The sequence below is a fragment of the Notechis scutatus genome, chromosome 5 (assembly GCF_049901735.1).
Source record: "Notechis scutatus isolate UNSWTSFEM ecotype Mainland chromosome 5, rNotScu1.2, whole genome shotgun sequence".
In the NCBI taxonomy this organism is placed as follows: Eukaryota; Metazoa; Chordata; class Lepidosauria; order Squamata; family Elapidae; genus Notechis; species Notechis scutatus.
Window position 1 is genome coordinate 23,437,679 of NC_142013.1, and position 26,572 is coordinate 23,464,250.

The 26,572-nt window shown below is 37.2% G+C and overlaps 1 protein-coding gene across 1 annotated transcript in view; it reads left to right on the forward strand.

Annotated features, from left to right (window-relative positions):
* MTUS2 (microtubule associated scaffold protein 2) overlaps nt 1-26,572 on the forward strand; it is a 331,241-nt gene that overhangs the window by 264,728 nt on the left and 39,941 nt on the right. Inside the window, exon 7 of the mRNA XM_087966329.1 lies at nt 3,139-3,350. Coding sequence (XP_087822455.1) covers nt 3,139-3,350 — 212 coding nt within the window. The remainder of the gene's footprint in view (nt 1-3,138; nt 3,351-26,572) is intronic.

Here is a 26,572-nt window from a genome sequence, read left to right on the forward strand (position 1 = left end):
CGCCCAGCCAATAACATGACCACCAAGCCACGCCCACCAACTTAGCCATGCCCACAGAACCAGTTGTTAAAAATTTTTAATCCCATCCCTGCTTTGAACAGTCACTAAACAAACTGTGTTGAGTCGAAACTGTTGTATCTGTGTTGGAAGAAATGTCCATCTGGGTTCAGTTCCAAGTGGGGAAGTAAGACACTGGAAACATGGAGGCTGTTTGGAAAGATGGTTTAATGGTGGATCACATGCCCTGGATGAAGAAAGAAGGAAAAAGGGCTGAGATGCTGAGAGACCCTTAGTTTTATAACCTCTGTTGGGCCCCATCTTAGTGTTTCCTGTTCCTGTGTAAGAAATGTATCCCATTGGCTGTCAGACTCCCAGGGGCGGGGGTCTTAACTAACTTTGTAGGCTTTATCTGACCACATGGCTTCGCCTGAGTGTTGGCTGATACAATCTCCCCAGACCAGGTGGTGAGATGGGTAGAGGCTTTTATTATGTGGAATACTCTGGCCTAGGCCTTAATGGCCCATTAGCAAAGGTGGGGGGGCTGAGTTTCTGCCTCTCTGAGGTGAGTTTCTGCTTCTGAGTTTCTACTCTTTTTAGGGGAGATATTCTGCCTTTTTAATATTTCCTAGGACATTTCAATTTTCTAGGAGAGGGATGGGTGCTAACTTCCTACACCTGTACTAAAAAAAATCTAAAAGTTTGCAATTACCATCACGGGGCTTAAACTTTTGCAAAGAAATATTGGTAACGGGTAATTTTTAGACACAAATACAAATCAACTTCACTCCCCTTTTATGAACTAGATATCACTAATCAAACTGTGCTGATGATTAACTGGGCAGTAAAATGATTATTGTAATACGGTTTCGCACAAAGCCTTTCAGGAAGATGCTGCAGAATAAGGAGTTATATGGCATTTATCTGAATCCACTCTGCATGGTTTCATGCAAATAGCTAATTGTAGAGAGATAAGCTGGGTGGCGTGATTTTCCAGCATATGGAAAGTCTTTGAAGCAGCCTTTGATTTTCTGGAAGAAAGGCCAATTCTAAACCCCTGCATCAGCTCCAGCACCAATATTTATATTCTTGATATGACAGATAAACACATTTTCTAAAATGCCTGTCTCCAAATCTATTGATTCCTTTCTGTGTTTACTCCTAATCTCTTTATTTCTGGTGTTCAGAAATGAGTTCCCTGGTTTAAGTAATCATACTAGCACCATCTACACACAAGAAGAAAGCAATAACAGATTGGGGAAAACATCACGATTTAGCAAAGTAAAGATAGAAAGATATTTAAAGAAAAAAGCCCAAACTGAAACTGTGAAGCAGATAAATTAGGACTGAGCATGTTCAGTGCTAAATGGAATAGGACCGACAGCAGGTGGGGGGAAGGGAAATGAGAAGGAACAGAGAAATCCACCCTGCAACAACATTGAATTCTGGTTAAATTTTATTTTTAGGAATGCTAAATTCACAGTGAACCACCAGCTGAAAAACAGGGCACATGTGGTGAAGGAACCTAGAAAGTTCCCTGACTAACAAGATGTGTGAAATGAATCAGTACAAACAAAACTAAACATAGGTGCTGCGTTAAGATTTTAACTTAAACAGCTGCATGTGCACTTTGATCAAATACATTTCAATCATGCATTTGTATGTCCATCTTTGCCTAAGTTGCTCTCAGATATCTCGGTCTCCTGGCACTCAAGGAGGAGGAGGAGAAAAAGATTTTTTTTTCTTTTGCAATGCAAACTGTGTATCTAAAATATGAAGAGTCTCCTCTGGGTGAGAAGAGAGCATGGCCCAAGGTTTGTAAAGAAGCTTTTAATGTAGCTGTCTATGAAGATTCTCAGTCATCCAGGTTGTGCCAAAGGTGTGTTTTCCCTCCCCTCAAAAGGCAACTGGACTTTCTTTGTTTTTGCTTGAAGACAGTTTGCTTCTCATCCAAGAAGTTCTGGCTGAATGGTGGGGTGGTGGGGGAATGGAATGATTTCTTCCATTCTGCTCCCCCATCATTCCTTCATTCCCACCACATCCTTCTATTTCCCCCTTCCTACCATCCAGTTAGAACTGAAGAAGCTTCTTGGATGAGAAGTGAAATGTCTTCAAAAGAAAAAAAAGGCAAAGAAAGTCCAGGAAAAAAAACCACAAAGAAAAAAAAGCACCTTTGAGAGTTCTAGTGTAGAGTTTTGCATGAGTGTTCTTGTAGAAAGTTGGTACAAGAGTTATGGAAAAGATTGAAAACTACACTTGAATCCTAGATATTTGCAAGACGATGATGACCTATCCAAGTCTTTGCCTTATTGGCTGCTACAGGTGGTCCTTGACTTATGACCACGGTTGATCCCAAAATTTCTGTTGCTGAGACATTTGCTAAATGAGTTTTGCCCATTTTACGACCTTTCTTGCCACAGTTATTAAGTGAACCACTGCAGTTGTTAAGTTAGTAACATGGTTGTTAAGTGAAGCTGGCTTCCCCATTGACTTTGCTTGCCAGAAGGTCACAAAAGGTGATCACATGACCCCTGGACTCTGCAACAGTTCATAAATGTGAGTCAGTTGCCAAGCATCTGAATTTTGACAGTGTGACGATGGAAATTCTGCAATGGTTGTAAGTATGAAAAACGGTCATAAGTCAGTTTTTTCAGTGCACTTTGAACGGTCACTAAATGAACTGTTGTAAGTAGAAGATTACTTGTACTGTCCAAGGCTGTTGCTACTACAGCACCTCTTTCTCTTTCTTGGCAAGTTTTGTGACAGCAGCCTCAGAGACTGCCACCAATGCACGAGTAATAATTATTTCTTTAAAAAAAAAAAAGAAAGAAAATGCAAAGCATGTCAACCTAAAACTCTTTTTCATCGTGACATTTTTCTTGTTTAAGAAAGAAATATATTAGATAGAATAGCTTAATGATTGCATATTAAAGGCATGGCAGGTTTGCAGATGTTTAAATTATGTCTTTTAATAAAATTCATGATGTAGAAAGATGCTACCAGTCTCCTCTTAATATGTGGCTGCCGTAAAAGATAAGTTTATTGTCAGTTCAACCACCTCCTGACTGTGAATAGCTACATTCTTACATATAAAACAAAACATTATGTGGATGTTACATGGAGATTGATTGCTTCTTGCAGGACATCCTAAACAAAAGTCTTCTGTTCCAAGAAATGGATTTTCTACAAAGCCAGAGTTGCAGACACGAGAGCCAGAACGACAGTTCATCCAGCAGATGAAGGACAGGTGTGATGAACTAGTCAGAAAATTCAATTGTGTCCAAGAAGAACTCAAGAGAACCAGATGTGGCTTTGATGTCTTCGTTATAACAACACAGTTTTTCTTTCAGAAGGTAAGTAGCAACCAGTGGCTTCTCTACATTACCAACCAACTTTTTGAGAAATCACAATTATTTTGCTATGGCAAAGGCAGAAGAATGGTAATATCAATATGATTTGTTTTGTATCAGTGGTTATTAGGAGAGTTGAAAAGGTATGGAGAATCAATTTAGAAGGAATAATTTTGAATATGACAAGAAGACCTCTGTCATTAGTGTTTAGAAAAGAATGTGTACATAATCCAGTGTATATTGGATGCATACCCAAACTGTACAGATCTGAACAGAATTTCTCTGGAAAATAAAAGGACCATGACAGAAGTCCTCAGCAGTGTCTCAATAGCTGTGTCTTTAATTTGTATTTCCATCAGTTGCTATAACAATATTAGGATATCAGAATTGAGTATCATTGAAGATAGGTATGTATTAGCTGCCTAACCTGCCTTGTCAGTGTGAAAATAATGTTAGTGGCGGAATATTCAATTAGTACATGGACATTCTAAATAATACTGAACTTCATTTGTCTGGATACACACAAAACTGTGTTTATTTGGATGATGGGTACATTCTTCTCAATATTAGATGAATGTGTACTGTGGTGCATCTTCTTCATTAATCTAACAGTGTATTTCAACCTTGTGACCAAAAAGAGAGTCAAGGTTTAAAATATTACTGAAAATATTATTTAATATTAGGTACAATAGAATTGATCCCAGAAGAAGAATTGATTTCAAGATTTTTAAATGAATTACTGAGGTGTACGTCTCTCTCTCTCTCTCTCTCTCTCTCTCACTCTCACTCTCACTCTCACTCTCACTCTCTCACTCTCTCACTCTCTCACTCACTCTCACTCTCACTCTCTCTCACTCTCTCTCACACACACACACACCACATCTCTCTATTGGGAGAGAATGGAAATACAGAACTTCCTGGGTGCGCTGGCCTTGGTGCTGCAGATGCTACACATAAATATAACACATAAATACACATAAATATAAGCAGAATACTATGAATGATGACCTTTCTAAACATTATTACAATATACTCTTGTTGAGTGGCAGAAAATGTTTTCATAAAAAATGTAATTTTGAGAATCAGTGAAGAAAATATTGTGGTCCTGTTGTCAAGCAGTACAATTAAACTCATTGGTGAAATCTATATGTTAGATGTGATAACACTGACATCTATTGGCAATGGACTTAAAATTACATGGTAGATAAGCAAAGGATGGCTTCCTGGTACTAAGTGAGCCTTTAACTTGTCCTGTTCACTGGGGTAAATTAGGCAATAATATTTAAGCTTTACAATGTTTTTACCTGCAATTCCTGCAGTTATGATTGTTTTTGTTGGAACGGATATTTTAACACGAAGAAGATTTTTATAGCGGGTCCTGCAGATATCAATGCCACCACCTGTTAGGAAAGTAGTTATTAAGGAGGATGTGTCAGGCAGAATTTACTCCATATCAGTGTTACACATTGGAATCAGATATTTTGTGTTCTTTATTTTAAAGTCTTGTAATTATAATTTACAATTTCTGTACATGGGTACCATAAGGTATTTTTTTAAATTCACATCCAGCACTTGCTTTCTAAAATTACAAGGGCCACAGTATATTTTTCATATGCAACTTTATATTTACATATAGAGTATTTTTAATGTCAGATACTTTATACCTTGTGTCATGATGTAGGATGCTGTGAATAGTCAAACTGCTTAAATCACATTTAAATGTTGGGTAGATTTTTTTATATCTGCAGTAATGGCAGGAATGTTGGGAGGCAACATATGTGAGATCAATCTTTGATTCTACTGGATCACCAATTTGAAATAAGGGTCTCTGCAACACTGCTCAGCCTCTTGTCTCAACAATAGTTTCTTCCTAGAAAAGGAAGATTGGAGAGTAGAATTGCAGCTGCTTAAAATACTTGGATCCAGGAAGGACTTCTTCAAAAAGGGGCGTACTTGATCCCCTGCATTTGCATTTTTGTAGCCATTTCACATTGCTGACTCATCTTTATCTTGTAATCAAGAACTGGTGCACAATCTTTATCAAATTTTCTATTGCCATCCCAAATTATATCTATGCCATTGACTTTTGTTGCCTAGGTATTTAACTTTACATTTTCTTCCATTAAATTTCATTCTGTTATTCAGTCAATTCCTGAGACCTATCAAGACTGCTTTTTCTATCTTCTTGGACATTAACTTGGACTATCTACTATCCACATGTAAAGATGTGATAAGCATTTCTTCCATCTCTCATCCACACCATTAATAAAACTGTAGTGTAGTGTAGAAGTGTAGAGGAGCCAGGACTGAATTTCCTGATATACCAATTTGTTGACAAATTGTTTCTAGCTCCGAATAAGATTTCCAAGCCAGTTTTCAAGCCAGTTATGTGTATTCATTTAATTGATAAGTCATCTGGACCTTATTTTGTTAACCACACTATTAAGGATGTCATGAGTATTTTATCAAATACTTTAGTGAACTCAAGGCATAAAACTTCTTCAACTGTCAGGCCAGGCCTGGCGGTAAATCTCTACTCTTCCAGGAAAAATCATCTCCTCATTTAAGAACTATATAGTAGCAAAAAGTCCTGGATGAGTTGATTCATTATAGACAAGTAACAAGATCACATCTGCTTGCTACATGTATGTATGTATGTATAGATTTGTGTGTTTGCGTTCCATGTATATATGCATGTGAGTTTGTGTGCATGCACGCACACTTATTTGCATATATGTATGGTTGTAGTGACTAAGATGCCAGACAAGAAGCAAGCAAAACCAGGTTCTACTTCCCCTTTAGACACAGAAACTAGTTGAGTAAGATTCTTTTTCTCAGACTAGACTGGGAACTGAAAAAAATAATTGCTCTCTACCACAGTGATCATTGCAGTCCATACTCTTCAATGAAAAGACCTTCATCATGCAATGGATAAACTTGAACTGATTCTAAACTTAAGGATCTTTCTTTCCCCTTTTTGAATCAATTGATTATTGGTCGTTTTATTTTATTTTTCTCCAGCCTTCAGATTAGAGTTTCATATTGTTTAGACAATGGTTCTGTCTGGTCTGGGAAGCTGTAGTTCTCATTTCACAGCTTCAGACATTACAACATTGCAATTACCTTTTAAGGAAGTTACAGTACTTGACCAAAAGTGAAATAAAACAAGATCATTGAGCTGGCAACGTCTAATCTTAACAATTCCATGTTGAGTTCTGGTACTTACTGCAGTATTTTCAAGATTGCTTCATGCCCTGTTCTAGAATCTTTCCAACTATTGATGTCAAGACCGATTCATCAGTAATTCCCTGGATCCTCCATTTTTCTCTTTTTGAAGATAGGGCTAAAGCTTGCATTCCTCCTGCCATTACCATTTCACTAATTTCTCCAGAATTTCTTAATGCCTTTGCTAATTTTGGTTGGTGTAGGGTACATTTGCTTGTTTCACTCTTCTGGGTCCATTTTTAAAAATTATTCTTAGTTTATTTTTAGTTATTTTCCAAAGTACCAGACAGCAGAACAAGAAATGGTGGATGGAAACTAATCAAGGAGAGAGCCCAGCTAGAAATAAGGACAAATTTGCTGACAGACCAGTTCACTGGTAGAATGGCGTGCCTTCAGAAGTTGTGGGAGCTCCCTCACTGGAGATTTCTAAGAAGAAACTGGGCAGCCACTTGTCTGAAATGGTATAGGGTTCTCCTGCTTCATCATGGGGGTTGGGCTAGAAGACCTTCCAGTTCTCTTTATTCCATTATTCTTCTATGTCTATATTGCAAGCTGTTCACAATCAACTCAGAGTCAGGCACGGTCCACATTGATTAAATAAATAATATAAGAATATTCAGAACAGCAATCAGCAAGTTCCTTTAATTCCCTAGGATGTAATTGATCTGTCCCATGCTCCAAAAATAAGTACTGTGCTTCTGTCAGTCTCAAGGTTCAATACAGGCCCTTAAGTTTGCTCGTGACACTTATTTGATGGAACTCGTATCTTCCTGAGGAAAAAGGTTCAGCCAAAATAGGAGCAGAATTGCTCTGTCTTTTCTTCATTACGTTATCATTTTCCCATCTTACTGAGTGGCTGATATACTTACTATTTGCTAAAAGAACATATTTTGATATTAATAACATTCTGTGCTTTGGCTGCCATAACAAACATCCTGGCGATGCACTGACAATAATTAATTCTATTATGTCTTCCTTACTTGACATTGTGACTGTTTTAAATGGTTGCCAGAACCTAGTATTAAGAGTACATGTTCTGGGTTAAGTTGCCCTTATTTATCAGATGTATATAACCACCCATATCACAAGTGTAATTCTACACAGGATACAATCAAATGTTTGCTCAAAAAGAGATAATTCACTTATACGATGTTGCCCCTTGATTCCTAGGCAAAGAACATGCTAGCCCAATTTTGGCTGGCGGACCATCTCTGTTCTTTCCTGGGAAAGTTGGAAGTGATTCAAAGCTTAATTAGTACTTGTTGCTACAGCAGTAGCATCTTCCAAAAATATTTAGAGATTTCAACTGATACAAAATATAATGGTATATGCTTGTTTGAAATATTCAACAGAGGACATATTCATCTTGAATTAAGTCCACCGGGTTGCTGTTCATTTCCAAGATATTTCAAGGTTCTCAGTTTGGCCCATAAGGCCCAAATAAACTTGCGTAAACACCCAAATTATTTGATTGTGTTTGTTTCTTGCACTATGAATAAATTCACTTAATATTATGGGAAGCATCATTACTTACTATCCTATTTTCAAATTCAGTTTATTCTACAGAGTAACAAAAAGAATTGTTTAATTTAATTATGGGAGACAGGAACTGGAGGTTGCCTGCTTTACAATGTGATTCTAATGTGAGGTTATATATTTAGTCATGTTAAGCATGGCAGAGCAGCTGTCTGAAGGATGTAGCATATAAATAGGCAAACCCCTAGGAGAATACTCGCTTTGCTCCTAGGGATTCAATTTCACTTCAGCTTAAGGTGCCTCTCTTCTGAAACTAGTCAGGGCAAGATGTGTCCGTGAGATGGCACCTGGTTATTGGAATTCTCTCCAATTTCTTCATTTCAACTCATTTCACATTTCAGGAAAATGGTAATGCAGCTGTTTTTATTGCCTATGTTCTCTAGCCAGAGATCTCAGTTTCAAAACGTTAGGTGTCTATATGATATACATTTGTCTTTAATTGTTCCCAATAATGTATACAGCTACAAATATCTGTCCCCTTCACTTTTAGAGATAGCCACTAGATGGCAATCATCACCTGTCAGCATACTGTACTTAACAAGATTGCTTTAATGAACAACTGTTCATTAAAGCAATCTTGATAAGTACAGTATGCTGACAGGTGATGATTGCCATCTAGTGGCTGTTTGTAAAAATAACATTCCCTCTCATGGGGTCCACCTTTTTAGAATAGAATGAATAGAATAGAATCCTTTATTGGCCAAGTGTGATTGGACACCCAAAGCAATTGTCTTGGTGCAAACACTCTCAGTATACATAAAAGAAAAGAGCCAGCTCATCCAGTTCTCCGCATAGAATAATATTTCCAAAACCTGCAAGCGTTTCAGTGGGTATGTTTTAGCTTCTTACCATATATTGTCTTATGCTAGTTTAAAGTATATTTTACTTAGGATTTTAATATTGTTTTATTGTAAACTGCTATGAGATGCTTCGACATAGGAAGCAAATATAAATATATCAAATAAATAATATTAGTATAAATATATAAAATATTATTTATTTATTTATTTATTTATTGTTTATTTTAAAATTATATGCTGTCCATTTCCCCGATAAGGTGACTCCGGGGGATACAAATACATCAAATAAATAAATATATATAGTATACAACAAGTTTATTATTTACTGATAAAACGTTAAAATTTAAGCTATGCTCTTAGACCCAAGGGAGTGTGCATCAGGAAAAAAAAACCCTTCTGGGTGAAGTCCCCAGAGTAGAAGAGATAAATCCCACCCAAAATGTGAACCTGTATAGTAACCCCAAGTCTAAAACTATTCTACCACAAAAGAAATAAAATTGTGCTATTCAGTGGGGACATTCTGAAACAGCAGATGCCAGCCAAGGGAATTCAAGAAAAGCCTGCAGTGAGGGATACAGATGGCTGATTATTGCAGCCAGCAAGCCAATTGAATGAATGCAAGAAATATAAAGTTGAAATGCAAGAAAGGAGAAGTTGAAATTATGCAAGCCGCTAAAATATGTGTGCCTGACTTAAGATAGGAAAAGAACTGACAAGGAAAGTGATTCTAAGTGGTCCTGAACCTCAGAAATCAAATCAACAGATCATGTTTGCTTTGCAGAAGTACATATTTTATTATGCTCCCAGTGACATTGTTTAAATGCTTCTTGGGCCTTCTACTTAGATCTGCCTCTTCCTTGGTACTTTTAAATATTTTTATACATTTCAAAGGGATTCTGGGTGTGTTGGTTTTTTTTTTTGGATTCAGTATATCATATCGGTCTCTAAATGCCTTAAGACTTGAAGATCCACTAGTTTCAGCATGGTGTACAATATGAATTAAATGAGTGGCCTTTTTGAGGTAATTTTGTTTGCTATAGAGTTACTTCTACCTATGGTTTTGATTCCTTCATACCAGTGATCATAGTAGCTCCCACTCATCCAGCCCCTGCTTCAATTGTCTTTTGGTTCAGTCAACTTCAATACCAATCATCATTTAATTTTCTCTTCTGAACGTTGCACAGTCTTAATCCACCTTCTCCGCTAGAGGATGGGGAATGTCAGTCAGACTAAGACAGTTTCTCCTTTTGATCAGTTATATTTTTCTCTCTCAGGATCTGATGATGAGTAACCAGGAGGAAACTTCCACAAAGAAACCAATTTCAGGCTTGTGCTCTGAGTTTTCGGTTCACCCAGCTTTTTCAAAGTTATAGGTTATTGCTGCAGCTTTAGTTCAGATCAACAAAGGAAAAAAAAATGGCAGAAAGTGGTTGCAGCAACCCTGACTTTCAATTGGCAGGCAACTTATAAAAGGTCAAGGAGGACAATTTACATTTTTGTTTCATTGTCCTTCTCCTAATTCTTCAGTGATGGAGATGGTATGAGTCACTACAGAGGACTTGGCTGTATTTGGTACAAGGAAGCCAGGAAACTGGACTTGGTGAACTTTGATAGATAACAGACCATATAGACCTATAGTCAATTAGATCTATATGGCCTGTTTAGCAGCAATTTTTCTGGGAGAAGACAAGATTGTTTACTTGCCAGAAGGAAAAACACACTGAAGCATAGCGTAATTGCCAAACAACACGTCATAAAAGCTAGATTCAGGTCACAAACTTCCTTTACCTCCAGCTTTGGACCAATCCATCTTCCCACTAAGGTTTGGACACTTGGGAGGCTATTATTACCAACCTGTCATTATACCAAAGCCAGAGCATAGAATTTTGGAAATCTTTAGAATTCCATTGCTGTCTTGCTCCACTATATCACAGGAAACTTAAATATGCTATCTATGTAGTAAGGTAAAGGTAAAGGTTTCTCTTGCACAAACGTGCTGGTCATTCCTGACTCTAGGGGTCGGTGCTCATCTCCATTACAAAGCCAAAGAGCCAGCGGTGTCCAAAGATGTATCTGTGGTCATGTGGCCAGCATGACTAAACACCAAAGGTGCATAGAACACTGTTACCTTCCCACCCTATCTTTCTACTTGCATTTTTATGTGCTTTCAAACTACTAGGTTGACAGAAACTGGGACAACATGAGCACAAAGGAAGTTCTCCCATCACATGTTTTACTCACTATTTATCCATAAGCTTCTCCAAAAAGGAGGACAGTAGCCAAATTAGAAGATTCAGCTTATAGTAATGTTTGTGCCATCATTCTCAAAATGTTGATCTTGATAAGGCCCTGACTGAGTATGAGATTGCTTCAATTGTTATAATAAAACACATGCTTATTTTGAACATATGCTTATTTTTCTATTGAAGGATCATGCTACAACGGACATGGAATTATTAAGCCAAAGGGATAAATAGATATGCTGAGCTTCTACACACATCTGATGTTAAAAAGGATTCCTTTGTTATTGGAAAGAAAATTGAAGTCACCTTTGAAATTCATCTGAATAGCTTTTTACAAATGCTTTTTGCCTTTGCAAATATTATTGTTTTTAATCTTATTAATCAAATACCTACCTATTTCTAATGTGGTCACTTGAATAATGTTTTGAGAAATGAAATCCAGTAGGCATTCTTTTTGAACACATTAATTTTGGTAAAGTTTACTCAAAGGATTTCTATTGTGTAGTTCATTAACAGCCTAATCTTTTTCTTGGAAGTAAATCCTTTCATAGGACTTTTAGAAAAATGAGTATTTATGGGATTTAGAGACCAGTTGTCTAATACATTTCATTCCTCATATATTTCTACTTTCTGTTATAAAAGTAGCAATAACTTAATGCTACCTGAATTCTAACTCTGTTTCATGACCAAAATTTCTAACAACTACAGTGCCTCACTTTTACCTGGAGTCTATGGTTGCCCATGGACAGAAATGTTGATTTGATATACTTTCAGCTATTGCAAAGCTGTTAATGACCTTGAAAAACATTTCTGCCAATAACAAAATTCCACAGTTGTAGGGTACAAAGAATGACATTATTTTAAATGGTTAATATTAAATAATGCCGTTTGTTTTGTGCATGTCAGCATTTTCATATGACAGCAGAACCCAAGGGACACATAGTAATGGATTGGAGAGGGGAAACAGCAGGAAATGCAGTATATTTTATATTATTTAGTTATACTAGTGGCTAATCAAGCAGCATGTAATTAAGAAATGCAGATACTTAATTGAAAGAAACTGGATATTAACCCTGAATATCTGTTCTGACCAAGGCTTCCTGAGACAGTAACAATCACACACTGTTCCCAAAAACCTTTTTTTTTTAAATTTCAACGGCTGTGAATTATATGCATTCACCGCCTGTAATGAGTCCCAAACAGTTTATGAATAATCCAACAGAAGTCTGCCACAGTCTTTCAGGATAAGGCTGATAAGCACCCACCTTTATCTCCCTTGAAAAGCTGCCAATGACTAAATTGCCAATTAGCTGTACAAGGCCAAACGGAGCACAAAGTCAATACGGAGCTTAGATTTTAAACCAACCAGAATCAACAAAGTTTCTTCCTGCAAAGGTTCGTGTCCCTTTGCTCCTTCTTTATGTCTTATGGCGGGGGGACAATAATCTCCAAGCCTTACTCCCGAGTTACCCCTTTTGTCTTAACTTTTCTTGCTTCTGGCAGCTCTGCACAAGCGCGCACTGCTCTGCCTCACTGATGTCAGATTCTGGAGGCTCCGGAGTCAGCACATAACTCTTAGATGGCCCTGACCCCATCTCTGTGTTGGACACATATCCCTCGTCCAAGCCCTTCGCAGACTCCAGGACTGTCCCATGTTCCTCCCCACTGTCTGAATCTGCTGCCAGCTCTGCGGGCCACCACAACACTATCCATGGATATTAGCATCCAATAATTATTACACATATTGCAGAATAATACAACAACAGTGTCCAAGAATTGACAATGAAAATGAAAATGATTAGTATAAATAGAAAAAAAAACTACAAACAAAATTCCAGTTAGGAACATTCACATTGTTTTCACGCATTTAAGCACCCATCAAATGATGCTGCCTGACAGAGCTGTCCAGCTAATGAGAGAGAGAAGAGAAGGGAAGAGAAGGGGAAGGGAGGAGGGGGAGGAGAGGAAGGAGACAAGGGGAGAGAAGAGAAGAGAAATCTTGGAATACTATTATTATTATAGGCTCCTTCTCCAATTCCTAAAGTGGTATCAGCATTAGAGAGACAGAGAATTCTGGAGCCACAGAATGTCTATGTATGTCAGCCGGCAGCAGGTGCAGATGGCTGAGGAGAGCGATGACTCTGATGAGGGGCCAGGACCATTAGTGAGTGACCTTCAGAGATTGTGGGGGCTGGCAGCAGTGATGAGGAGGTTCCCGAGGAGCCTGTGCCAAATGTGCATGCACGAAGGATTGCTTGGGGGAAAGAACAGTTACAACAGCACAGGCGACTCAGGAGTAAGGCTGCAAGGTAATGGCCCCTTCCTTCAAGAAGATAAAAGCCAGCTGTGAAATTAACCTTCTTTGCAGAAGGAAAAGACGTTTTGAACTCAGCCTCGTGGACATTACAGTTGGTATTTGAAGACTCTTGTTGGTATTTGAAGACTGTTGTTTTTTGGCAGCCTTGAAAAAACTTGGCAAGGCTCTTTCTTGTTGGAGCTAATTAGTTGGAAGCAGCCTTTTATCTGTGAAGAAACAGGATTCTTAGCTTAAACATAAAACTGTTATACTGCTGCCTTTATCTTGTGTTTGCTCTTTTGGAACCAGGTTTGGGTCAGAACAATGTAATATTAAAATCTTGTACACATAACTGAAAGAGCCAACTAAAAGCAAATAGCTGTCCTGTAAAGAGACATCAGAGTGTTGTAGTTTGCCGGCAGCAGGTGCAGACGGTAGAGGTCTCTGACAGCGAGGACGAAAGGGAACCAGTCAGGGAGCCTGGTGAGGACTTGGACGAGGGTCCTGCATCTGATGCAGGGATGGGGCCAGGACTATCAGAGAGTAGGGTGCTGTCTTTGGAGCTTTTGGAGTCTGGCAGCAGTGAAGCAGAGGACCCCGGGGAGCCTGTGCCCAGTGCGTGTGTGCGCAGGGCTGCTCGAAGAAGAAAGCAGTTGAAGCAGCAAGGGCAACTCAGGAGTAAGTCTAGAAGGTGATTGCCCCTCCCATAAGGGATAAAAACCAGCCCTCGGGGATGTGCTCTTTGCAGGAAGCAAAGAAGTTCTTTAGACTCTGAGTCCTCGTTAAAGCTCTGCAAACTCCGGTTTGTTTTTGAAATTTCTGTCGGCTTTCAAGAAGAGATTGGACTGCCATTTGTCAGAAATAGTGTAGGGTCTCCTGCTTGGGTGGGGGGGTTGGACTAGATGACTTACAAGGTCCCTTTGAACTCTGTACCGGAGAATTTTCTTGTTCAGAGTGGCAGAACATGCACCATCACACAGAAATCAGAGACATATGAGCTGGTCAATTCTTGCTGAGAACCTTCTGATAATGAAAGGAAGGCATGGTGCCACTGTTTCCAACCCCTAGAAAACCTTTATATCTTATGAGTGATTGTAGGTAACACTGTTTTGGTAGAATAAAGGTTGGTGCACAAAAGGTGATGGTAAAATAATAGAAAGGATAGGTCAAGCATGTGGGATGCACAGGGGTGATAGGTGGATTGTGTTGGGAAGACTTTTTATTTTTTAGAAGACTCGATGTTGCCTTGATGGTGTGTCGATGTGTGTGTATATATGTGTGAATTTCCCACCTCCAGTTGTGGTGGAACTGTGTTGCCAATTTTCTAGTAACTGGGACTGCAAGTAGCTCTGAGGGACACAGGAAGAAAGGAAAGGAAAGGAAAGGAAAGGAAAGGAAAGGAAAGGAAAGGAAAGGGACAGCTAAATTGGATTACAAACAGCGCCTCTTGTGATTGACATCAATCCTATGATTGTTTCATTTACAAATATCCTTGAACAATGTGGACTATACAATAGAAAAGATGTTTGTGTTTCTGAATAGGCCAGTGGAACAAGTGGCATCCAAATAATGTATTTTTGTGTGTGTGTACAAACTACTCAGAGATTATTGAGTTCACTAGTTGCATTTATGCAAATGTGTGATCGGAAAACCAAAGCTGATTATACATATTTCTGCTGGTTAAGAAAGGATTGACCCAGCTACAGCTGTGTCATTCAAGTGCCTGAGAATTATCCTGAACAAAAAGGGGTTTTCTGGTTTGCATACTGCTACACTGTAAATGCACATGGAATTAAATAAATAATAGTATAAGGCTAAGCCTTTACATACTTCTTTGGAAATAAACTCTACTGGGTTCAATAGCACACACTTCACCTTCTTAATCTGAATGAGTCAGTTCTATTGGACATTTTAGAATATTCATACAAAAGTCATTATTATGTCATGTTATGTCCTTAAGAGGAGGCTACAACATACCCAATATACCCAAAACAGTTTTTCTAAAGCTTAGCTATTCTAAGATGTATGGACCAACTCCCAGAATACTCGTAGTATACTGGCAGGAAAATTTTTGGAGTTGAAGTCGACAGAGTTTAAAGTGGCTAAGGTTCAGAAACAAGGAGCTAAACCATCAAGTATTTCAGGTCAGATTAAAAAAAAAAAGATTTCTCAGGTCATTGCTAATATGCCCTACACCAGGAATGGGCAAACTATTGCTCTAGATCTGCCTGAGGCCCTCTAGTTAATTTCATGCTCTCTTTTCAAAACTGTTCTGCAAGAGACCAGTTCAAATTTCAAGTGACAGCTTTCCCTGCAGCCTGAGGAATGGGGGGAGGGAGGGAAGAAGGTGAAGAGAGAGTGGGAGGGGGGAGGAAGAGGGAGGGATGGGAGGGAGGGAGGGAGGGAGGGAAGGAAGGAAGGAAGAAGGAAGGAAGGAAGGAAGGAAGGAAGGAAGGAAGGAAGGAAGGAAGGAAGGAAGGAAGGAAGGAAGGAAGGAAGGAAGGAAAGGTTGTTTCACTCATATCTGCTTTTGTCTCTCTCACGAACACACAGGGCTCCAACCTATTTTCCACCACCTCTGTATGAAATTCATGCTCGTTATCAGATCATATTATTGATCTGTCATAAGAAACCAGAATTGTTTGTTTTGAATAGCTTTTTTGCACACTGGTCTTCCACTGAATAATCAGATGTGATTGACTGGGTCTAGGTCAACTCGCCACAGCCAACATGCCACAGGACAACTCATCGCAGGACAGCTCTCCACAGGACAACTTGTCACAGGACAATTCAATGCTGTATTGATTGTTTCATTGAGTTACTTTTATCATTGACGACCACATTTTCGTCTAAATTATTGTAACTCTTATATTTCTGGATTAAATTTGTTTTATTATTATTGTTCCCTCAAAATTAATTCAACTTTTGTATTTGTTGAATTGTCCCCTGATGACCTTCCTCATGGCAAGTTGGCCACAGTGAGTTGGCCATGATGAGTTGACCCATTCTGTGATTGAGATGCTTTGAACAAATCTTGTACTCCTAAACCAAAATGGCTTTGACCAGAATGGTTGGTAATCATTGTAGTTGAGGTCAAGAACAACAGAAGCACATTAGACTGAGGAAAGTTACTCAAAAGACTGAAGAGAAAATGAATGTTGGTACAAATAAGGCTCTCTAAAGTACAACTTTCTTTTTTGTGTGTGTGTAAATTTTATTTGAGTTTTCACAAAGAGAAAAAAAATACAAATAAAACATCTTTTTTGAAAGTAGCGTAATCCCGGGTTACATTTCTTCGTACAGACACAAATTCAGGTTCATACTAATTTTTATATTCTATTCCATATCTTATTACTATTTTACATTTTCTGCATAGCTTCTCCCCTCTTTTAATTTTCTCAATTTTATTTTAATTATCTCATCTCAGTTCAAATCATTGTATTTATATTTTTGTCTGTCCTGTTTCAATTATCTATTATCTTTTCTCATTAAACAAAATTTCTCCTGTAGTTACTGATTGGAGTATGGCGCCTTTATATCTTTTCCCTAAAATTGTAACATTCAATATAATACATAACTTCCATTCAGATTCAGCTTGGTACATTCTTAAAATACACACTGTATTCTTAAAAAAAGAAAAAAATATAAATGTATATAATTAAAACAACATTCCATTCCAATTCAATTCTATCATTAATATTAATATTCATTAAAGTCTTAACATCTTTAACATTACTTTTCAATTAAATATCATACTTCTATGGGAACAATTATAAGCTTTCCATAGTTAATTCCCCCCCCTCTTCACTTATATTTTATAAAACATTAACTAATTAAAATGTTCCCATTCCTTCCTAATTCAATTTTCTCATTTATTTTATTTCACTTATTTTATTCACAAACATTTCACTAAATTATACTATTTTATCCCTCATTTTAATCATACGTTGTTTTCAATTTTCTAAAGTTATTTCTATTACTAATATAACAATACAATCTTATGTACCTTTACAGAATCCCTTTTTCAGTTAGATTTTCACCCATTATCTCTAAATAGGTCCTGTTTCTCTATATCTTGCTCTGGTCCTTTGTAACTTCTTTTCCTTTCCTTCTTCCCTCTCTTCTTCTCTCTCCCCTTTTTACCCCCTTGTCTTTCTACCTCTATTTCTCTCTTCTGTATTCCCCTTTTCTGTTGCTTTCCAATATTATACTTATTTTTTGAATTATTTTTCTTTTCTTTGGTTGTTTTTTTAAGTCTTAAATTCTCCATTCTCTTTCCCCCCCTTTCCTTTTTCTTCCCCACATAAAATTGCTTGTTCATTAAAGATGGCTTCTTCTTTGTCCCAGTCTTCTTGTTTTGCAGTCGTTTCTTGTTGTTTCTCATAGTTCCAAATCTCCATTTCTAAGAATTGAAAAATGAAGCCAAAAGAGCCCTTCCCTTCTTGTGCATCTTCTTTGTACTTTTTAAGTTCCATTTTCAATTCATCCAGAAGTGGTGCCATTGTATAAATTTTTAAACAACCACCCGATTGATTTTAGTCATTCAAATATAATAACCAAGAATCCAAAATCACCAATTAATCCAAATACACGCAAGCTGTTTCTTTTTGCTCTTTTTTTCACTTTCTCTTCCTGGGGTTACTATTTAATTACAAAGTTTCAGTTAAAATGTATCTTTTAGAAGTCTTGTTGAAGTTTTACTGTAGATTCTTTTTAATTCCAGGCAGTCTCCTCCCTCTTCCAGATCCTGCCCTTATTCTTTTCTCTCCTTTCCTGCTTATGAAAAAGAAAGTTTTTAATGTCCAGAAATCTTTATTATCCCTTTGGCATTTTGTTTTATTTTCAGCTTAATTGCCTATTGATGTCAAAGCGGATTTTTCCGATTTCTTATTTAAGTCTCTTAGTTGTCAGTATAGGGAAGGAGAGAGAAGGGGGGAAAAGCCAAACCTTTCTCTTTTCACTTTCCTTCGCTGCTTCCGACTCTTCTTTGGGAGCGATGTTATTTTTTGTAAGTTTAAATTCCAGGGTACCTTGGTTGTTGCTTTTACAATTTAACCTTGCCAGCCAAAACTTTCACTTCTTATCTTCCTCCTGCACATTCTTTTCCGGTCGAGTTCTCCTTTGTGGTGGCCATTTCTGACCACCGCTGCAACCGCCTTCAGGAAAGGGAGTAATGGCCAGCTGAGGAGGAGAGATGCGGCTCTCCTCAACCCTGCTGGTGGTCTCCCCCCTCTTCACCACCTCTACGGGGTGGCTTAGCCCCGAAACCAGCTGGCTCGGGGCGCTCCAGCGGCGAGCCCAGACAGATCGCGGATTTCTGTCTGTCGCCGAAGCCCTTCAAACAGGAAGTCCTCTAAAGTACAACTTTCTTATCAGCACCCATCTTTGAGAATAGGCACTCATTCTTCTTCCTCACTCCTTGTTATAAAACTCTCCTTGTGGGTTAAGAGTCATATCTACACTAGCTGACCATGAATAGAGATAACATATTCTTCCTTAATTAGAATTGGCCCTATCAATAATCCTTGATTGTCACAACAGGTGGCAGTAAACAGAATCTGGAAAGTTCAATATGCTGATAAGCCAGACATGGAGTGTGCAGACCAGACTTTGATTTTTCAATAGATCTGTAAGAAAACTCTCACGATGAGAAACAAGGCTTGCTGCGTTATTTGCTGATTTAAAGAAAGCATATAATAAAGTAAAGCAGTCTGAATTGTGGAATAATTTGCATGTGTATGGGGTTAAGTTATGAGAATCAATGGAGTCTGCAACAAATTCTTTCGAAAAAGACAAGCCATCTATTTCTTTTGGTTGATCAATTTATTTATGGCTAACCGTATAAGGAATGCTTTTGGTGATTCTAGAGATGATGTTAAAAGATACAGTCATGATGTTAAAGTTCATGTGAACTATGTTTGTAATTTTGTATTTAGATGATACCATGTTGAAGACTGAGAGTCCAAAAGATTTGCAACAAATGTTAGATTGTACGATGCAACAAGAAGCGTGGATATAAAAATTAATCATCTGGAGGCAAGGAGAACTGAATCCTGTAGCCATGTGCTTATATGCTATACCTCTGAAAGAGATACTAGGGAGCTTATCCCATCATATATATTTTGGGTTCTGGCAAAGATGATAGTAACAGCAACAGAAGCTATCCAGCAGGAAATGGAGAAGGTTTCTTGATTGGTACATTTAAGTGTGCCAACTTTCTACCCTACTGGTTCAGTACACCATCCTTGCTGCAATGGAATATGATTAGACAGATTGTGATATTTTAAGTTTCAGAGGTATTGATGATTTATGTTATGTACCTCCAATAATAATATTCAGTTATTATTAAGTCTGACCAAAAGAAGAAAGAACAGAGAGAATGGCTTCCAGAAGTTGGTTCTGCTTTACTGTGTTTCTTTTATTTATTTGTTTGTTTATTTATTTGATCAGTTTCTATGGCTGCCTATCTCAACAGGTGACTGGGTGATGAAGAATATTAAAACAAAATATGAGCTGTGGGAAATCAAAATCATGCAGAAAGCAACCTTAAGTAAGAAAGATAAGTTGAAGCTAATGGAGAAGAGCATAGTAGAAGGACTAAATCAATATGTTCATGAATAGCATGAGGGAATACAGTGAAAAAGAGGTATAGCCAACTTGATTATTATGAAGAGTAGTAATAAAGACTATAAAAGGACTTGGGATTCATCATGCTTGTGAAAAACTACAGGGGGTCTATGAAAAAATGATACCATTAAAATACAGTCCTGAACATTTGCATTGTAATGCCAGATGATATGACCACAAAGTCAAGACTTTAAACTGCAGCTTTAATTATGGTGACATAATAATGGTTTTCACAACCTTGTTGTAAGCTGTAATGGTCTCAGTTATGTAGTTAACATAGTTATAAAAATAAAACATGTCAAGCTTTATAACTTAAAAAGAAATTTTTAATTTTAAAAAAGTGGGGAGGATAATTGGGAAGGGAATCATGGGAGTGAATAATACCAAGTAATTCCCTCATTCCTATGCAGATTTTTTTTCTTATTGCCATGCTCCTATAAAACTTGGATCTTTTCTAGCAATGAAAATATTTAATTTTACAGATCCCTTCACATGAGAAGCTCCATTTTTCTTTTCTTTTTAAAAAAAATGTTATTGATATTTTTACATGGATAACAGAAACACTAAAAAAGTGAAGAAAAAGATGGAAAAAGTGCATAAAAGAAAAAAGAAAAAGATATTAGAAAAAAAGAAGCAAATTTTGATCTTTGCAGCAGTTACAAACAAGCTTGTTTTTCCCTCCCCCCCTTTAAAATTTGATACACATTTCCCTTCTCCCCATATGCAACCCTTTTTAATTAACTAAATCAAAACCGTCATTTTTAACAATTTTTAACTAAAAATCCATACAAGGTTTTCAGTCTTATGAATGTCCTTATTAGTTTACCTGGTCAGAGAATTTTATTTTCCCCCAAAAGGAAAACAATGTTTGGGCAGAATTAACTGGGTGTGGAAGAATTGTTGGATAACTTGTGTCATCTTCCTGACAAAGTATGCAGGTATACCTCTTGAGTCATTTTTTATCTTTTCATATTTTGTGCATTTTGTCTGCTTCTGAACCCACGTTTTCCTCTCCCATTCCCTAGTTTCTGTTAGAGCTTCTCCTTAATGGCTCCCTCACATGGTTCCAAAATTTCTCTCACTCAGACTAATTTCTTCCTCTTTTGGTTCCCATAACGCCACATTCACATCTTCATTCATTTCTCTAGTTGTTATTTCCATCTTATTTTCTGGTATCTCCATTTCCCCATATTTTCTGGTATCTCCATTTTTCCTTGATTTGTTTAACTTCTCCAATCACTCATATTGTAGATTCTTCTAATATTTATTCATTTTCTCTTCCATATTTGCAAATCTTTCAGCCAGGTTCTTCTTAGCAAATTCAGTCAGTGAAATTATCTCTGGCATAATAATATCAAATCCTCAAGCATAATTTGTAACATCTCTTTATCATTTCTGATATTTTCTCTGTTAGTAATTCTTTCCTCCTTTCTTTTGGGGCTTTCCTAATAATAGCCTCTTCTCTTCCTCCCTCCGCCCCTCCATCTCCTTCTACCTTTCCCCCCCCCCATCCAAAAAGGGAAAACAACAACCAAAATTGAGTCTTTTCTTTCTTTCTTTTTATTTATTCTTAACTTTTTAGTCCCATTCAATCTATGCACTTTAATGAAGATCTCTTTCTTTTTGTATAGACAAATCTACAAATCATTTCTCTTGGAAAACCCAAACTGTCCTCTTTTCCACAGAAATACCTGCTATTCATTTATTTCATTTAATTTGAAACTGGATTAAAATAAAATCCAAATTTGGCTAAACCTTTTATCCATTTTAAATTTTCATACTCCAAACTTGTAGCAAGATATATATTTTTTGCTGTAGTTTATTATTGAACCCTTGTATTTATTTATTTCCATTTCTCTTTATTCATGTTCTGGGTCATAAGGACACTCACCAGGAGGTCTAACGACTCTGCTGCCCTGAAGATTTCTATAGCTTTTAAATAATTATAATCCAAATGTGCAGATTCAGTGTACTTTACAGTCTCTGAGACTGCGAGCTTAATCTTTCTTATAGAAATATTAAATGGATCCTAATGCTTTTACTCATGCCTTCAGGTTTCCTCATGAGGAGCTGCCTTCCAGCACAAATGTGGACAAACTCTTCAGTTTATCTGAAGAAACTGTGATGGTCTGGGCAAGCCTTCCTGTCACATTTCTCTGCTTCAGCATCAGCCTGCCATTTTCCTCAATTCAGAGGATGGTCAATTCCTTTTTTTTTTTTAATTATTTGGGTATCTCACTATTTTAGTAATACTCCTCCTTACCACATAGCTTAATGACTGGATTTGTGGCCTGAAACTATCCCTGCTGCTTTCAATAACCTTGTTATGGAAGTGTAAATCTGGCGATCCAAAGCAAGAGAGTTGTTCCCACAATCATTTGATCATTTCTTATACCCACTCTAACTGAAGTTTGGATTAGGGAGGGGTGAATCTGTTATAGTGTTATCTTTATAGTTCATTTCCAGGCACCATGATGGTGATTATGATGGGATGATGAGATTACCGTATATACTCGAGTATAAGTCGACCCGAATATAAGCCGAGGCACCTAATTTTACACAAAAAACTGGGAAAACTTATTGACTCGAGTATAAGCCGAGGGTGGGAAATGCAGCAGCTACTGGTAAATTTCAAAAATAAAAATAATTAATTTGGGAAACGATCTCACTATCATGAAAGGTTTAATTGATTCACTAACCCAAAAGAAGAAGATGATGATGACAGCGGGAGGCAGGAGTCACTCTCTTCCCCTCCCTCGGAGGCCCCCTGAGTCAGGAGTCACTACCGCCGGCGCGCCCCAGTCCCGCCGCCTCGGGAAGGGAAAGGCAAAGCGCTTTTTGCCTTTCCCTTCCCGGCTGGGCTGTTGGGAGTCGCTGCCGCCGGAGGCCGCGACTCCACGCCATTTTTTTTCAGAGGGAATCTGACTCGAGTATAAGCCGAGGGGGATTTTTTCAACACAAAAAATGGGCTGAAAAACTAGGCTTATACTCGAGTATATACAGTATTAATCCCTCCTTCCCATAGTGAAAGTATGTATCCAATGATCCCATGACAGGGGAAATTACCAAAGCTAAGAGATCAACATTCAGCTATATTTTCTTTGGGTAAGACCAAATGGACTTCCTTGTTCTTACATGAATAAGGAATAATTGACAGACGTAACAAATGAGTTTTGCCATCATTTCATAGCCTACCAACATCCATAATCATTTAGGATGGAACATCTCTTGGGAATGATGATATACCTTAAATAGAATTGTAATTCTAATTATTGATCTATAGTGCTACTTCTCTTTGAAGAGAAGCACATAATTGGACAGAAGAGTCAGTAAAATTATAATTAAATCAGAGTTTGAGAATATAGAAATTGCTTTGTGTCAGATCAGGCTATTTTCTTACAGTTAGATGTTCAAAGTATGTGAGTTGCTAATTGTTTCAACGGAGTGGTTGCCATCTAATTAGTGCAAGGCTAGTAGATTAATTCTTCTTGAAATTCATGGAAGTCTTAATTTGTTACCAATCCATAATTTAAAGGCATCTATCTTTTTTCCTTTACTCCTTCTCAGCATCTAACTTTACTGTTATTGCCAGAAAGACCATTACTTACCAGTCTTTGAAATGGCTAAATCTCTAGATTTGCTGTTAGACCTAATCTTTCTCTTTTACCTCCTGAGGATGAGAAGCAGTTAAAAACAAGCTGCTGCCAGCATAAATTGCTGTCTGGTGAATTGATGAGAAACCATCTTCAGAATGTTATTCTGATCTTTTGTGGCTGAAATGTCCTTATCCTTCATTATCTTGGTTGTCTTTATGATTTCTTTGTCTCTTTACTGCTTATCTAGGGCAAAAAAGCAAAAATACTGTATCTGCCATCTTTCTTTGTCTTTTACTGGAAGTTGACTAAATTTAATATTGATCTGGATTTCAATTTTTTTACTTTCATAATGATAATCTCTTCTACATCTTCCTTATTTTCATCTGTCAGACATCTCTGCCTCTCAAATCATTAATGTTTCAGCCTCTGATTTTGATGGCAACTGTCACTGAACCTTACCATTATAATAAAATAAATGCTATATAAACTAAATAGATATGGGGACATTGATTCTTTGAGTCATTTCTTTCCATCTACAGAACTACTCTATTTCTTCTAATATAGCTTTTATGGTAGCTTTATATTCAAAAGGATAATCCTTAATAAAGTCCACATTCTGGAGTGATTTACATAGTTAAAGATCTTATAATTAGTGAATCAATAATAAATCTCTTTTTGGTATACATTGTATATTTAATGTGTGTTATCTGATGTTGTGTTCCCCTGCCTTTCCTGAAACCTGCCTATTAATACGACAGTTTTCTTTCCATGTGTAGGTCGATTCTCCTCTATGAAAAATATTGCTAGCTAGACCAGTGGTGGGATTCAATTTTTTTTACCACTGGTTCTGTAGGCATGGCTTGGTGGGCGTGGTGAGGCTTGGTAAGCATGGTAGGGGAAGGATACTGTAAAATATCCATTCCCTCCCCACTCCAAGGGGAAGGTTACTTCTGGTTCTCCAAACTACTCAAAATTTCCACTACTGGTTCTCCAGAACTGGTCAGAACCTGCTGAATACGACCTCTGAGCTAGACTTTGCTTGCAAAAACCAAAGTTACCTTTTCAAAAGGTAACTGAATCTTCAAAGTCCAGTTGCTTTTGAATAAGACACCTTTTGGACAAGCATGACCTAGCTACTTGAGCATCTCTGTAGACATTTTGCTTGCATGAGAAATTTATAGACTAGTTCGTCCTGAATGTTTACATGCATTCCTTTCCATTAATATAAGTATATACACCAGTCAAATTGTCTTGTTCCATATTTCTTGATCTACAAATATTACCTGCAAATTTCCCTGTGATGTCTCTGGTCATCTTAACATCTCCTTTTCTTTGTTTTGTTAATTTTCTCTATTTGTTAACATTCTGATTGAGATTCTTATAATCCTTATTATTTCTTGCTTAATATTGAAAGCCTCCATGCCTCCTTTTTAACCAAAGAATCCAACAATCTTTGGGTATCATAATAGTTTGTGCTGTAGCCATTTAAACTTGTCCTTTAGAAAATTTTGATATTTTTTTTCTGCTTGTTTTTACAATTTCTCTCAACTCCTTCTAGTTCCTCAAGTTTTTTCACTATGCTTTATTTCCTGATCCTTTCATGACTCTTACGTTGTAGGGTCTCAAACTCATATCTCACTGGCATAACTTTTTCTTTAATTTGATTTTAATTTTAATCCACATATATGACACAATAATTCATTGTCAATTCCACAATCTTTATTTGGAAATATCTTGAATGATTCAGCTGTAATTTCACATCTTCTGTTTCCTATTTTATAATCCATTTGATTCAAATAGTATCCAATCCATCCTTGATGCCCTTGTATAGAATCTATAATCTTGCTTGAGCCACATGTTGGCAATAGCTAAATATTTCTCTTTACAAGACTGAATTATTTTCTCTTTTATATTATTGTATTTATCGAGTCCAAATTTCTGAATGAGATTCTCTAATTTCTCCAACTTTTACATTTTAGTCACTTGTTAGTACTGTTAAATCCTGTTTTGCTTTTGCTTTTAGGATCTCTTACAATGTGCCATTGAATTATTCCTCCAGGTTATATACATGTTATAAACATTTGTCTAACACCGATTTTCAATGGATAACTACTAATGTCAATAGATACATTCATTATTTATTCATGCAACAGCTGCCACTCCATTCCTTTATTTGGACTTTGATTGACTATCTTAATTAATTAATTATCACTGATTTTAATACATAGTTTTTGTATGATAATACCAAAGTGGTTTGCCACTGCCTTCTTTTCTTTATATTTTAGAGGTCCTTCTCCTAAGTAGGGTGGCTTCTCTTATGCCTGCAAAGCTTCACCTAATGTCATTCTTATTGCAGATTGCTTTTAGTTTCACCACTTCCCTTTTGATCTTACCAGCAAGGATGATTCTGCCAAGACATCATGCTCATAACAATGCCACACCCAATTTGGAGCTACTGAGCCATTCTACTTTGTCAAAGTGGTAGTCCTTCTTGCCACCAAAACTGAAGCATAAAGAACAATGTTTCCCAACGTTGGCCACTTTAAGATCTGTGAACTTCTGGAATTGCCCAGTCAACCCACTGACTAGGGACTTCTAGGGGTTGAAGTTCCTACATCTTAAAGTTGATAAGGCTGAGAAAACTGATATATAGATGATGGGGGAGGTAATTAAATACATTTTTCCAGAAAGAGCAGTCTATTGAAATGATCGGCCATTGGCCAAGGATTACTATTTGAATCAAATAAATTATAAAATAGGAAACAGAAGATGGGGAATTACAGTTGACTCGTTTAAGGCATTTCCAAATAAAAACTGTGGAACTGATGATGAATTATTGTGCCAAATATGTGGATTAAAATCAAACTAAAGAGAATAGTTACGCCAATGAGATATGACTTGG